General features: G+C 47.0%; 1 protein-coding gene across 1 annotated transcript in view; it reads left to right on the top strand.

Moving 5' to 3' along the window:
• Window positions 1–313: 313 nt before the first annotated feature.
• FA2H (fatty acid 2-hydroxylase) overlaps window positions 314–15,820 on the top strand; it is a 53,859-nt gene continuing 38,352 nt past the window's right edge. Inside the window, exon 1 of the mRNA XM_059043771.2 lies at window positions 314–739. Coding sequence (XP_058899754.2) covers window positions 329–739 — 411 coding nt within the window. The 5' untranslated portion in view covers window positions 314–328. The remainder of the gene's footprint in view (window positions 740–15,820) is intronic.

Genomic DNA, 15,820 nt, shown 5'->3' with positions numbered 1-15,820 from the left:
TCACCCACTCCTGCAGCCTGAGGAAGGAAAACTGCAAGTTTCTCCCATAAGGCAGCAGCAGAAGAGTTATTCCGGTGGCGATCTGGCTTTCGAGGACGTCCGTCCACACAGCCGCCGGCAACAGGAAGACTTGCTCCACCTGCATCCTCCCGCCGCCTTTGCTCTCTTGCAATGAGACACACTTGGCTGGCGCTCCCTCTACCTGCCCAGGACCACCTGACGGAGGGCGTGCATCCCCTGGCCCGCCCCGCTCGGGTCGGCTGGGCGTCCTGCCGGCCAATGGGGAAGGGGCCCCTCCGGACACGGGCAGCGTCCTTAGGAGCGGCCAATGGGAACGCGGCATGCAAATGAGCAGGTGCGGCGACGGCTGACCAGTTCAGGCGGCAGCGGCTCAGGGGATATTAGAGGCGCGCTGGGCGGCCGCGGAGCAGACGCGCAGGCTTCGAGCAGCGAGCTCCCGTCTCCCGCCATGGCCCCCGCTCCGCCCCCCGCCGCCTCCTTCTCCCCCGCCGAGGTCCAGCGGCGCCTGGCGGCCGGCGCCTGCTGGGTCCGCTGCGGGGCCCGCCTCTACGACCTCACCGGCTTCGTGCGGCACCACCCAGGGGGCGAGCAGCTGCTGCGGGCACGGGCTGGTCAGGATGTTAGCGCCGACCTGGACGGGCCACCGCACCGGCACTCGGACAACGCGCGCCGCTGGCTCGAGCAGTACTACGTGGGGGACCTGCAAGGAGACCCTCAGGTACAGCCGGGCCCGGGGGTCACACACCCTCTACTCCCCCCACCCTCCCCGCCCCAACTTGCCGCTCCCCGGCAGGCCGCATTCACCTGCCCTCTAGGAGGACCCAAGGTGACAGCCTCCGCCCTCACCGCTCTTCTCTCCAGGTAACAGGTCCCTGCCTACCACTACCACCCCCAACCAGGAGTTTGCCCTGCCTCTCCAGCATTTCCCCTGACCCTCCTCTATTTGCCACTTCTCCCACCTCCCAAAGTACCTCCTCCTTGCTCCTTGTTCCTGCTGCAGCGTCTGCCATCTGACAGCTTGGATCACCTTTTCCCTCCCAGCCCCTCACACACTCAGTCTTTCCTTCCTTTCCCCTTATCGGCCTCTCCCTCTTCGCAACTGCTCTTCATTTCTGTTTGAATAATAGCTTCCAAGTTCACCTGTCCTCTCCTCCCCATCTCACCCTACCCTTGCATCCAAAAGGCTCAGACCCGTCGTCACCTGTCTCAGCTAGTTTGGATTTCCTGGTGCCACTCTAGTCTTGCACAAGGGCTTCTCTGGTTGCGTGGAGAGGTTGGTGCAGTGTCTTGGGTGGCCTATGTCCTCCCACTCCTCAGACCTCCCTTTATTCCTTGTCTTGCATGCTGGCTTGGGTGTCCAGCAGAGTGGCATGACAGGGGTAAGCCAGTTTTGCTGGGGAGGAGGGAGCAGCCCTCTGAGCTGCACGCTGCTGTGCACCACAGGCTCGTGATTGTATTTAAACCTCCAGCTGATCCTGGGTTGGGTTTTGTTATCCCCATTTTAGGATGTGGAAACTGAGGATCAAGGAGGCACTGTAATTTGAGGTCAGTTTGGAATTTGAGGTCATTTGAGCTAGTTAGTGGAAAAGTCAAGTGTGTCTGATTCCAAAATCAATGCTCTCTCCGTCCCAAGGATCCTTGGGCCTGGGAGATGATCCTATCCGTTGGGTTCCAGGTAGGCTTGTGCCAGAGGCAAACCGACTCTTCAGGACTTCCCCAGGCCCAGTTGTAGGACTGGTGACAGTTAGGCCATCATGCTTGGACATAAACCAACAGTTGCTCCCTGCTTCTAGCTCTTGCATTCAAGATGGCCCCAGCAAGTGCTTTTAGATCTTTGGATGAAAGGACTTACCTCTCACTGTTCCAGGTGGCTTTTCACTGGGCCATCTTACCTAATTCTTTAATCATTTATTCACTCACTCACTTGGTCCCTTCGTGATTGGCAGCATGGAGCTAGGCACTGAGGAGGTATCAGTGGACAAAAGCAATACGTTCTTCATGGACCTAACAGGCTAATGAGGTAACATAATAATCCTACAGTAATTCTTCAGTTACCTGGTGCTATCAGAGTATGAATCACGGAGAGCTTTCTGGAGAAAGTGATATTTACCCTGGGAGCTAATCAATGGATAGGGCTTAAGCCAGGTGAAGTGTGGTGAGAAGAACCTTCCAAACAGAGGGAAAAGAATATGTGAAGGCTCTGAAGGGTAAGGGCTTGGCAGAGTCAAGGGACAGAAATAAAACCAATGTGACCAGAGGCTGTTGGGCAAGGAGAGGGAGTGGAAGGAGGTCAGAGATCAGCCAGGGCCGCTGTGGTTGGGATTTGGGACTTGATTCTAAGAACAGTGGGAAGCCAGGTAATGGATTCAAGCGGGGGTGTGGCGTGGTCAGATTTGCATCTTTGGAAGAGCATCCTGGCTGCGGTGCCAAGAAGGGGTGGAAGGAGCCCAAGTGGGTGTGAGGAGACCAGGCGGGAGGCTCCCCCATAGCCCAAGTGAGAGGTAATGGTGACGATGCCCAAGGGAAGGGGAAGGTTGAATCTGGGCGACTTCACACGTAAAGTGACAGGACGGCGCATTCTGCAGCGGGCGCCCAGTGTAATCTTGGAAGCTGATGTTAGGTGTCAGGTCATGCTGAAGGGGCAGAAGATTTAGCCATAGATATAACTGAAGCTGAGTGCAGGAAATGAGAGGTGGGGGCCGGAATAGTAGAGACTTCCAGGCTCGTGATGGCTCATGGAAGCCATCCTACATTGTAACTGTGTCCTATAAACAAGAGCCTTAGGGTGTGGCCTTTCCTCCCAGCACCAACTAGAGCATCTCTCCTGGCTAGCTGCCCTAGATGGCTTTACCTCCCAGCTCTGCTAGCTACCCAGCATTGTGGCTTGATTTGGCTTTGTTTTGCTTTGCTTTACCTGACCTTCAGAGAATACTGAGTCTAGCTTTGTTTCTTACCCCTGCACTCACCTCTTACCCCAGGAGTCCCAGTGTGGCCATGTTTCAAGCATCCTTATATCTGGGCCCCCACCTGAGAATGTGGGAAAAAAACTAAAAATTAACACCACATTTACAAACCCATGGCCCGAACTCCACCAATGGCCGTAGTCACCCAATACTCCTATTGCTCGTCAGCTTCTGTCTACTATTCTGGAAACTAGCGTAGGGTTGTCTTTATATTGGGAAAGAGAGGTATTCAGAGGAGAAATCTGGAGAAGATATCTCTTCAGAGAGAAGCCATTTTCATGAGGGCCGAATGGAGAGAAGACATATCTGTTCTTCTCTCTGGTTAAGCCCTTCTGGCAACCCCCATGCTGCCTTCTCCACCTCTTGCATCTCCTCCTGCTGGACCAGGGACGCTGACACCTGTTGAGGCTAGCACCCGGCTCCTGTAGTGTGAGGACCAGAGGGGGCATTGACGGGGAAGGGGCGTGTCATGTTGTTGGCAGCGCATTTCTGAATGGTGCCCCTCCTTGGAGCCCCTCCGCCCAAGTGTAGCCCTGAGCGGGGAGCCTGCTGGAGCTCTGCCATGAAATTCCAACGACAAGGCTCAGCCCCACTGGTTTCCCCTTTCCCCCACTTTGCCACACCCCCTCTGTATACACACTTACCCACACATTCACACTCACGGGGAAGCACACACACATGAAACAAGTCAAACTTGTTTGAGCCAACATACCGTGGGGATGAGACAGGATCTGCCGTAGCCCTGGACTTGAGGAAGTGAATCAGTGGTGGCTGAGCAGGGAAGCCAGGCCCTCTTCTCGGCTGGGCGCTCAGGGCTCCTCGCTCCAAGCTTAGATAAGCGTGGCTCATGTTGTTAGTGGGGCATGAAATCCATTGACTGAGCTGCAACCAGCAATTTTTTTAAAGAACTAGGAAAGACAAGAACTTCGGGTCCAAACGTCCCAAGGCCATAGATACTGTTTCCCACTCACTGTCCCAGTTTTTTTCCAAATTGGCATATGACGTGAACTATCTAATATTTATCTTTAAGTAGACTCACTGTTTATTTTACCGTTTACTCACCCTAGGCAATATTACCAGTGAAATCAGGGTTTACATGCACTTTAAAAATAGAGCTATTACCATCAGTGCTCGTCCTCCCATCCCCTAAAATCCTGAGCACCATCAGTGGAGTAAGTATCACACTTCCGAAGACACGGGGAGCAGAGCTTCTTAACCCCGGAGCTCTATGGATCATTTTCTGGGACTGATGGAAGAGATGAAATCGTGTGTGAAACATGCATGGTCGTGCATTTTTCTGGTGAGAGAGCTGCAGCTTTCATCACAGTCCAACCAGAACCCTTCCCTTACTCCAGACCTGCCACCAAGAGGAAAATAACTGAAAGTGCAGATCATACTGCCCCCGTCTTACACACGCAGACCTTGAGGGGGCCTCCTGTGGGCAAACATCTGACCATGCCCCTGGAGAAAAGCCCTCTGCTTGGGGAGACCCTAGAGGAAGGCAAGCTTGACTCCCCAGCCCCTGTTGCTGGGTGAACCCTACCGTCTGAATGTGTGTTGCATCCTAATCCCGCAAGGTGTATCTGTCTCTGAGTGGCTGAGAAGTCCACAGATTCTGCCGCATGGGGTTCTGCCAGGCTTTGGGGGTCCAGCCTTTCCGAACTTTGCAGCTTGAATAATTAAATGGGGATGGACAGTAGGGAGGAGATCCAAGTGCAGGAAGACTCAGGGTCCGCACCCCGCCCGGGGCTCCCGAACAGCTAGAACACAGCCCAGCTTGGAATGCCGGTCTGAGCTGAGAATTCAGATAAAAGCTGATGATTGGGAATCTTGCTAAACTCCTCCTGCCTGCAGAGCGGAGTCGATGTGAGAAATGTGCTGACGGAAGGGGGTCGAGGTCTGCTAAGCCCACAACAAGGCTTCCTAAGTGGGCCTGCCTGGCCAATCAGCAGCCACCATCCTTTGCTACCTGACAGGGACTTGTGAGCCCTGGCCTGCTGTGGTGCCAGGTGAGCCTCCCCTGGGCAATGAAGCCTGGGCAAGCTGGGAGAGGGCCAGGGACCCAAGTCACTGTGGTTCCATGTGACACAGGGTAAACACAGGCTCCAAGAGTGCCCCCTGGTGTCACCTCAGAATTCAGGGATCGAAGGGCCTTCGAGACCCAAATTAGGGCCAAGGTTGGAAATTAGGGCTCTTTGGGGGAAATAAAAAGAAATAGACAGGAATCTCAGAAACACCTGAGGGTAATCATTTCTGGAAACATTCCCAGCAAAGAACCCAGATTGATGCCTGAGCAGCATCCATCATTTTCCCTTTCCTTATTTATTTATTTATTTATCTTAAGACACACACTCACTGTTGGTCCATATGGCGTCTTCATTTATCTAGACAGACAGGAAATAAGCGTCCTGTTCTCTCTCTAAAACCCACCACGGCACTGAAAGTACCCTTGCCGGGGCCATTGGGACCCTCACCTGGCTAAGCCTGGTGGTCAGTTTTCACCTGGCCTGGCAGCAACCCTCGACATGGCGATCGCTCCCCCCTGCTTGACACACTGTCCTCAGCTGGTTTCTGGATACCTCGCCCCTTTGGTTTTCTGTTGCTGCTGTAACAAATTGCCACAAACTCAGTGACTTAAAGCAATAGGGAACATCTATTCTCTTACGTTTCTGGGGGTCAGAAGTCAGAAATGAATTGGCAGGGCAGCCTTCCTTCTGGAGGCTCTAGGGGAGAACGTTTCCTCACTTTTTCCAGCTTTTAGAGGTTGCCTGTGTTCCCTGGCTCCTGGCCCCCAGCCAGCAGTCACATTGCTCTGACCTCTGCTCTCCTGTCCCTTCTCGTTCTCGGACTCTGATTCTCCTGCCTCCATCTTTCACTTACAAGGAACCCTGTGATTACACTGTGCTCCCATTCCCCCGCCCCCCCCCCCACCAGATATCCAGGATCATCTCCTCATCACAAAGTCTTTAATTTAATCACACCTGCAAAGTCCTCTGTGCCATGTAAAGTACCATAGTCACGGGTTCCAGGTATTGGGACATAGATTTTGAAAGGGGGGGGGGTGCGTTATCCCGCCTACTTCACCCCTTATACCCCTGGTCGTTACGGCTCAGTCTCCACTGCTAGTTTCTCTTGCTCCTCATTTCCCAGAAAAGTCACACAGTGTGTGCTCTGCTGCACAGCTTCTTTCACCCAGTACTACGTCTGGGAGATGATCTGTGTTTTTCAACTGTCTCCATTCCTTGCTCTGTCCTAGAGAATCCAGAGGCTGTAGAGGGGAAAATGGGGGATAACTGGAAAAAACCAGAGCCGGTGGCTGGGACAGACCCCGTGCCCATCCTCATGAGCCTCCTTCGTCTTCCTTCCAGGACGCCTACCCACTACTACCCTACCTTGGCCAGAGCTGCGTTATGCTCATTACTGCAGCAGTCTCCCGGGCAGGTCTCTCCCTGCCAACAATTCCTTCAGCCCATTGCCTTGTGAAGCTTTCCAAAGAGCATGCGGTTTTGTTACAGCGGGATTCCTAAATCTCCAGTGGCTCCCGATTGCTACATCCTTTAAGTCCATCTGAAACTCTATTTCTTCCACAGTGGTTCTCCTTATCTCCCCATCTAGAACTGGGTTTTTCCTTCTCCCAAACTCTCATAGCACTTGGCCTCTCCCTACATTACAGCATTCAAAATGTTCTTCCTTATTTACTGTGTTTTCACTACGTGTCTTATCTTCTCTACTAAACTGTAAACTCTCCGAAGACTGGAATTGCCTGATTCGTCTGGGTTTCCCTAGGAGACAATAGCACACTGGTGCCTGCCAACAGGAAGTAACAAATGTCTGAATAAATGAATGAATGAGCTGCTTGGAAAACTGATAGTGTACCAGATTGAAAAGGAAAGTGGTGATATTAGCACACACAAGATACTTCAGTAGTAAGATGTTAAAAAAAAAAAAAAAAAAAAACCAGAGACAAACCTCTTTCCAGTTTCTTCTTTGTTAGCTGAAAGGGTTGGGAGTTGATGGAAAGGATGGAGAACTATCAAGTGAATCACTCATTTCTGCCTTTGCCCCCAGTTTTTTGCGGCCAGAAAGAGTTGGCAAAACATCTTCCATACCAGGCTACTGAAGTTTATCCCTGCCCGTGAGTCCCCTGCAAGGTTAGAAGTGAAATTAACCATAGAAAATGCCAGTTGAGAGCCCTCCTTGCTCTCAGGGCTGTGACCCGTCCCCATGTGTCTGGAAGTGTCTGGGTGATGTGCATAGGCAGGACCCAGGTTCCTGGGTTTCCAGTTCTGTTTACTCTTTCCTGTGTCTTTTCATGCAAAATTCTCTAGAGCGTGTCATCTCGGCATGGTGATTCTCAGTCTTCTCTAATTGCTGCTCATCTAAGATGAGCAGAAGATTCTAACCACCGTTTCCCCCCCCTGCTCTTGCCCTCTGATGGAAAACAAACTCAGTCATGTTAACAAGACTGGGGAACAACAAAACGGATGCTAGCAACAGCCATAAAGTTATCACTGAGAAATAGAAACCTCATACTCAGGATTTGTTGTTGTGAAGCATTGCCCTAAAACATAAGTATTCAAATGCTTTGTTTTCTGACTTCGATGGTATTTATATGGCAAGGTGTTAAAATAGCGGTACCAGATAAGCAAATTTGGGGGGATGTGTTTTGACCTAGGATGCATGCAGAAGTCTTAAGGTCCTGTTAGAGGAAAGCTAGTAGCCAAAAATTCCTTTGATGGAAGTACATGTGACTACACACTTAAGAGTGAACCATGTAACCTACAAGAAACGTGGTTGATAATTACCTAAGTGAATTAGTCAGTTTCTCCTTTAAAACAAATAGAATTTAAAGGGAGTCGAGTTCTAGTTCTGCACATTCTTCTATGCCCAGCAGAACCTTTTTAACATTGCTTTGCATTGCATGATGCTTACCTTTCCCACTGAAAAATGGAATTAGAGATTTTAGGGATCTCTAGTAATGGCTAGCTTTGTTTTATAAATCCCAAATGTTAATAGTCGTAGAATTAAAGCTCACTTAGAGTGAATCTACTTTAAATGAAGACCAAAATTTCATAGAAAATGGACCAAGTGGTTGAGAGAAGGAAATTGATTCTCTTTAAAAATGAAACTGAAAAGTTTTTTTGTTGTTGTTTGCTTTAGTTTATTTTAATCTGACAGCAAAGGAATTCCCTGGCGGTCCAGTGGTTAGGACTCTGTGCTTGCACTGCAGGGGACACGGGTTTGATCCCTGGTCCGGTAACTAAGATCCTGCAAGCCCTGTGGCACAGCCAAAAAAAAAAAAAAAAGACAGCAAAATTAAGATTGCACTTGGGTGCTGATTCTTAAATTGAGCAAATAATGAATCAAGTAGTGTTGTTTTGCGCATGTGTCGTTTTTCTGACAAAAACATATGAAAGCACATTGTGCCATTCTAAACTTTGCATTGGCTGTTCACTGTGTGATCATAAAGGTCGTTTTAGAGACTTCCCTGGTACTGCAGTGGTTAAGAATCCACCTACCAATGCAGGGGACACAGGATTGATCCCTGCTCTGGGAAGATCCCACATGCAGCGGAGCAACTAAGCCCGTGCGCCACAACTACTGAGCCCGTGAGCCACAACTACTGCAGCCCACGTGCCTAGAGCCCATGCTCTGCAACAAGAGAAGCCACCGCAATGAGAAGCCCGCGCACCGCAACAAAGAGTAGCCCCTGCTCACCACAACTAGAGAAAGTCCGCGCGCAGCAACAAAGACCCAATGCAGGGCTTCCCTGGTGGCGCAGTGGTTGAGAATCCGCCTGCCAATGCAGGAGACACGGGTTCGTGCCCTGGTCCGGGAAGATCCCACATGCCGCGGAGCAACTAAGCCCGTGAGCCATGGCCGCTAGGCCTGCGCGTCCGGAGCCTGTGCTCCGCAACGGGAGAGGCCACAACAGTGAGAGGCCCGCATACCACAAAAAAAAAAAAAAAAAAAAAAAAAAAAAAGACCCAATGCAGCCAAAATTTTTAAAATTTTTAAAAAAGGTCATTTTAGCAAGAGTATTTAAGGGCTAAGGATCTCTTTTGATCCTTTAATAAACAAGTCCTCCTCTTTTGAAGGGCCTCATCCTTCACTGATTGCCTGTGCTTCAGTGTTAAACAGCCTGACTCGCCAGATCCTTATTTGGCAGTGGTACTGTAACTAAAACAGTGTTGTCTCACTTTCATTGACTTCATGAAATTTTCTGAGTTTTTGCATTGATTTTGAATTTTCACTTTGCAGTCAGTTTGCATTTTGTTATATTGTATACTGTCAGATGGTAGTAACCCCAGCCGTCACTTTGTCCGTCCTTTTCTCTATTGTGATAATTACCCATGAACATAGTTCATACAAAAATTTAAATCATTAAAAGTAATGTGCAAAAAAAAAAAATATTGAGTACCCCTCTCAACCTAGTCCCTGTGTAAACACTACCAGCAATTTCTTATGTTGCCTCAGAGAAACACATATATTATTCTATTTCCCACATAAAGGAGTTGTATGGTACAGGCTGCTTGGCAACTTGCAGCTTTTTTCACCTAATGACATGTTTTGTACTTCCTTCCACATCAGCAATAAAAGTTTTCTTTATTCTCTCTTCCAGTCCAAGAGCATGGGATATCTTTCCATTTCTTTGAATCCCCTTTGATTTCCTTTATTTAATTAATTTATTTATGTTTCAGTTGGGTCTTCACTGCTGCACTCAGGCTTTCTCTAGTTGCGTTGAGTGGGGGCTACTCTTCATTGTGGTGCGCGGGCTTCTCATTGCAGTGGCTTCTCTCGTGGCAGAGCATGGGCTCTAGGTGCACGGGCTCAGTAGTTGTGGCTCACTGGCTCTAGAGCGCAGGCTCAGTAATTGTGGCGCACGGCTTTAGTTGCTCCGTGGCATATGAGATCTTCCTGGACCAGGACTGAACCCATATCCCCAGCACTAGCAGGCAGATTCTTAACCACTGCACCACCAGGGAAGTCCCTTGATTTCCTTTATTAATGTTTTAGTTCTCAGCATATAAGTCTTTCACCTCCTGGGTCAGGTTTATTCCTAGGTATTTTCGGGGGGTGGGGTGATTTTTAAAGTTATTGTTTTTTTATATTCCCTTTCTTATATTTCATTGTTAATATAGAAAAATGCAACTGATTTCTGAATATTAATCTTGTTTCCTGCTACTTTGCTGAATTCATTTATTAGATCTAGTATGTTTTGTGTGGAGTGCTTAGGGTTTTCTATATGTAGTATCATGTCATCTGCATATGATAGTTTTACCTCTTCCCTTCCAATTTGGATACCTTTTATTTCTTTTTCTTCTCTGATTGCTGTGGTTACGACTTCCAATACTATGTTAAATAGAAGTGGTGAGAGTGGGCATCCTTGTCTTGTTCCAGATTTTAGTGGGAAGGTTTTCAGCTTTTCACTGTTGAGTATTATATTGGCTGTGCGTTTGTCATAAGTGGCTTTTATTATGTTGAGTTATGTTCCCTCTGTACCCACTTTGGTGAGAGTTTTTATCATGAATGGGTGTTGAATTTTGTCAAATGCTTTCCCTGCATGTATTGAGGTGGTCGTGTGGTTTTTGACTTTTCTTTTGTTTATGTGGTGTATTACATTGATTGATTTGCATATGTTGAACCATCCTTGTGAACTTGGGATGAATCCCACTTGGTCATGGTGTATGATCTTTTTTATGTGTTGTTGGATTCGGTTTGCTAATATTTTGTTGAGAATTTTTGCATCTATATTCATCAAAGATATTCGTCTGTAATTTTCTTTTTTGGTGGTATCTTTTCTGATTTTGGTATCACTGTGAAGTTGGCTTAAGAGACTGTCTTTGGGAGTGTTCCCTCCTCTTCAGTCTTTTGGAAGAGTTTGAGAAGAATCAGTATAAGTTCTTCTTTGTTTTTTTGGTAGAATTCTCCTGTGAAGCTATCTTGTCCTGGACTTTTTTTGTAGGGAGTTTTTTTTTATTACAGATTCTATTTCACGTCTAGTGACTGGTCTCTTCAAATTATCTATTTCCTCTTGATTCAATTTTGGTGGGCTGTATGTTTCTAGAAGGTTGTCCATTTCTTCTAGGTTGTCAACATTCTTTCTGATACCTGTCCCTATTGATGTTTTTCCCTATTATATCAATGCTACAAGAAGCATCCTTACATAATCATTTTGCACATATATGCAAATAATTTGTAATATGGAGTCCTAGATGTGAAATTTCTAGATCAAAATGATATCCATGTTGTATTTTGATGGATATTGCCAAATTGCCCTCTAAAAAGGTTGTACCAATTAAAACTCCCTCCAAAAGCATACAAGAATGCCTGTTCCTTCACACCCTCACCAATGCTGTGTACTACCAGTATTTTTAATCTTTGCCAATGGGTGAAAAAAATTGCTCCCTGTTCAAATTTTCATTTATATGAATTATGAGAGAGTGAGTGTCTTTTTATACATTTCTAAATTATTTGCACCTTTTTGGTAAACTGCATGTTCAGGTCCTTTGTCCATCTGTACTGGATAGTTGATCTTTTTCTATTGATTTATATCACTCTTTATATATAAAGAATATTAGCCTATTTTCCGTCATACATAATACTACTTGTCTTCCAGCTCTCATTTGTCTTTTGGCTTGTTTAATTTTTTTTTTCTCCATTTAAACCTTTCAGTTTTCCATGTAGTAAGAGCTGGCATCTTATCATTCTTAGAAAGACCACCTCTACTTTATGATTTTATGTATAAAAGCAAGCAAAAAATATTTTGTATCCTGGTAATAGTTTTAACTTCCTTAATGATTCTGTTGTTGTTTGTTTGTTTTTGCTTAAATGTTTTATCTACCTGGATTTTTTTTTTTGGTGTAAAGAACAAAACAGAGATTATTTTTGGTTTATATTTTTCCAAGTGACCAACTGGTTATCCCAGTAGATTTATGGAATAAGCTATCTTTTCTCACTGATTTAAAGTGAAAACAAAAACCTTTATCACACATCAAACATTCACAGATATATTTTGGTCTATTCTTGGACTCTATGCTCTACTAATGAAATCACTCATTTTCTTATTACGTTTTAGCCATTCGGGTTTTTTTCCCCTTTCCTCCTTCTGTTCCATTCCATCCTGTTCTCACCTGCTCCACTAGAGAAAGCAAAGGGCAGGACAAGAGCTGAGCATCAATTCTGGACCATGTTGTCAGCCTTGGGGAAATACAGTCAAGTGTGACTTTCAGGGGCTGTGGCTGCCCAGCACGCCCTGACCCTGATGTTGTGTGGCTGGAGCAGGGAGGTGGTGGCTCAGGGAAGCTCACACAGGCTGCAGCTGCAGTCCGAAAGCCCATGGGAAGTGGGGGTGGGGGGTGCGCAGTGGTTGTGGTATAGTAGTGACTTCAGCAGGGAATGCAAGGATGAGGAGGGGTGTGGAGGGAATGTCCGGAGGCAGCCTCGAGGCTGGAACTCAGCATGGGGGCGGGTCCTGTGTACCTTTCCTGCTTTGTGTCCACAGCTTGTAGTTGGAGGAGGGGCCTACAGGTCAAGTTCTATGTGTGTATGAACAGGGGAGGCTAGGAGAGCCGGGGAGGAGCTCTATCAGGGAAACTGGCACCTCTCTTGTGAAGCCCTGTAAATCTAAAACTTCTTGTCCCTCTGGTCAAGGGAACTGAATATTTATCCCCCTCTACCTTCCTTTCATCAAAATCAAATGAGGCCTTACTAAAAATAGATTCCTGGGACTTTCTGGGTCGGTGGAAATGTCCTACATCTTGATGTGGGCGTTGGCTGCAAGGAGGCATATAATTGTCAAAACATATCAAACAATACACTTAAGGTTGGTAATTTTTTACTATATGAAGTTTATACCTAGTTTTTTTAAAGGAGGCAAATAAATTTAACACATATTTAGTAATTGCTTCTAAAGATATGACCTCATGATTGCAAGCGTTAGATGTTGGTATACACCAGCCTTTAAAAATTGCTTTTTTGCTGTTAATCATTTTACCATTGAGTAGTATTGTCTGAAGGTCTATCAACTAGAGATTAGAAATCTTAGCTCAATTAAAAGCATGAAAACGCTGACAGGTTAAAAGGGTTGTCTCTGGTCATTCAGATCTTCATGTCAATCACGTAAAGCGAGTTTTTTTCCTGCTAGAACTGGGCAGAATTGGAGCACACCGAGGGGATGCTGGTTTGGATTTTGTGGTGAGGAGATGGCTTTGGAGAAAGGCTCTGGGAAGCAGGGAGGTCCCCGTGTGGTGTTGTGGGGGTAATAGGAGCGTCCTGTGATGTAGGAACTGGGTTTCCAAGAGCCTTGGGGGAGGGCAGTGAGACTAGCTGGTCGGGAGGTGCAAGGATCAACCTCTTACTTAGGACTGTCCGCGTACTGTGAGGCACTTCTTTGTCCTCTGATCTTCTTCCTCTTTCAGACATATATAGAATACTACAGAAGTGGAATCACACCGTATATACAGGCAGACCTTGTTTTATTGCACTTCACTTTGTTGCACTTCGCGGATACTGCATTTTTTTTTTTCAGTTGAAGGTTTGTGGCCACCCTGTGTCAAGCAAGTCTCTTGGTGCCGTTTTTCCAACAGAATTTGCTCACTTTGTGTCTCTGTGTCGCATTCTGGTAATTCTTACAATATTTCAAACCCTCTTACAGCTAAAAGGTAATAACTCACTGAAGGCTCAGGTGATGGTTAGCATTTTTTAGCAATAAAGTATTTTTTAATTAAGTTATGTACCAAAAGTGCTTTGAAAAAGGAAGAGTAGAATGTGAATGGTGGGATCTAGGTAGTAGGGATACAGGTATTCACAGTGAGATTCTTTCACCTTGGCTGCATGTTTAAATTGTTTCATAATAAAAAGTTGGAGGGCTTCCCTCGTGGCGCAGTGGTTGAGAGTCCGCCTGCCGATGCAAGGGACACGGGTTCGTGCCCCGGTCCGGGAGGATCCCATGTGCCGCGGAGCGGCTGGGCCCGTGAGCCATGGCAGCTGAGCCTGCGCGTCTAGAACCTGAGATCCGAAAAAAAAAAAAAAAGTTGGAAAAATACTGGGTAGTTACATCATGGACCTAACTCCCAAATATGTTCGTAAAGGATGAGTGGGAGAATAAAACAAGGTAACAGCACATGAATGGTTACGTGTAACAGGGCGTCACATTTCTAGTGATATTGTATTCGTTTCCTAGAGCAGCCGTAACAAAATACCACAAAGTGGGTACTTAAAATAACAGGAATTTATTCTCACCATTCTAGATGCTAGAAGTCTGAAAGCAAGGAGTCGGCAAGGTTGGTTCCTTGTGGAGGCTCTAAGGGAAAATCTGTGCCTTGCCTCTTTCCTAGCTTCGGGTGGGGCCGGCAATGCTTGGCGTTCCTTGGCTTGTGGATACATCACTCCAGTCTCTGCATCCATCGGCACAGAAGCATTCTTCCCTGTGTCTCCGCATCTGTGTCTCCAAAGTTCCCCTCTTCTTACTAGGACACCAGTCATATTGGACTCAGAGGCCACCCTAACTCAGTATGACCTCATGATAACATGATCAGTACAAAGACACTATGTCCAAATAAAGTCACATTCACCAGGTTCTGGGTGGACATGAATTTGGCAGGGGTGGGGTGCAGAGAGATACTATTCCTCCCAATACAGATATCGTTAAACAACTTCTGCCGCTCAAATAATCCAGAAGGAAGTGAGTGTGATAGGCACTGGAGAACTGCGTTATATTTCAGAAAAATGGCTCTAGTAGCAACAGAGATTCTGTTTTAAGATTTGTGTGAAAAGTTTGATGTTACACTGGGGGTGAAAAAACAGACATAAAACTAAATTAGAGAATTAATTGCCATAAGGATATATATATATATACACACACACACACACACATATAGATATGTGTGTGTGTGTGTGTGTGTGTGTGTGTGTGTGTGTGTGTATTTCATATTCTTGGGCCATTCCCCAAATCTACAAAATCAGAATCTCAGAAGGCAAGACCCCAGAAATCTGTACTTTTAACAAGCTCTCTGTGTGCCTCAGACGCAACATAAAGTTTGCAACCCACTGTCCTAGAAGGCTAAGGACAGAGGGAAAATGGAGATGGAAAAGCTGGAGTCACTGAAAGTGGCTCAGTAGGTAGATCTCTTGGAATTACTGAAGAATCAGCGGCCCCAAGCTCCCAGAGTGGAGCTTAGTGCAGAGCAGTTGTGTGGTGGGCGCTGAATTGGCAGCCTATCCTATTCCCCTGCAGGAGAGAGGAGGAGCCGGGGATCTGCAGCTCTGGGTCTAGCTCTGGGTGTTAACGGCTACGTGACATCGCATGAGTCACTAAACCTCTCTTGGCCTTGATTTCCTTATTCCTTACATCACTACAGGATTTTCTGCGGCTTCAATGACATCATGTGAGCTCTGTAAGAGAGAACATGTAGATTAAACTGAGATAGATGATTACGAGCCCCAGCTTCTGCTAAGAAAAGGCAGATTCCTGTTAGGTGATGAGGGATGGATGCTTTTAGGATCTGAGTTGCTATGTGCTCAGACTCTCTTGGGTGAGGCCACTTACCTCCTGGAGGAGCTGGAGAGTGGTGACATTCAGTCTCTCAGAGTAACCCCTCCCTCCATCTAGGGCATGTGGGGTCTGCACCAACCTGCTGTCCTCCTTCTGTCTTCACCTGGACAAGTCCAGTGTTGGACTGGGGACATGCGCCCTGGTCAGGGACAGTTGGTCTCTGAAACAGAGGCTGGCGACTGCCCCAGTGGTCCCAGGGGCTTGCAGGGCTGCCTCTTTCTCCCCACCATTCCTTCCTCTATTCACCTGCAAACAGAGTGGATATGGTCTCATCATGCCC

This window comes from Kogia breviceps, chromosome 18 (genome assembly GCF_026419965.1).
Source record: "Kogia breviceps isolate mKogBre1 chromosome 18, mKogBre1 haplotype 1, whole genome shotgun sequence".
Lineage (NCBI taxonomy): Eukaryota > Metazoa > Chordata > Mammalia > Artiodactyla > Physeteridae > Kogia > Kogia breviceps.
This window is presented reverse-complemented; position numbering and strand designations above follow the sequence as displayed.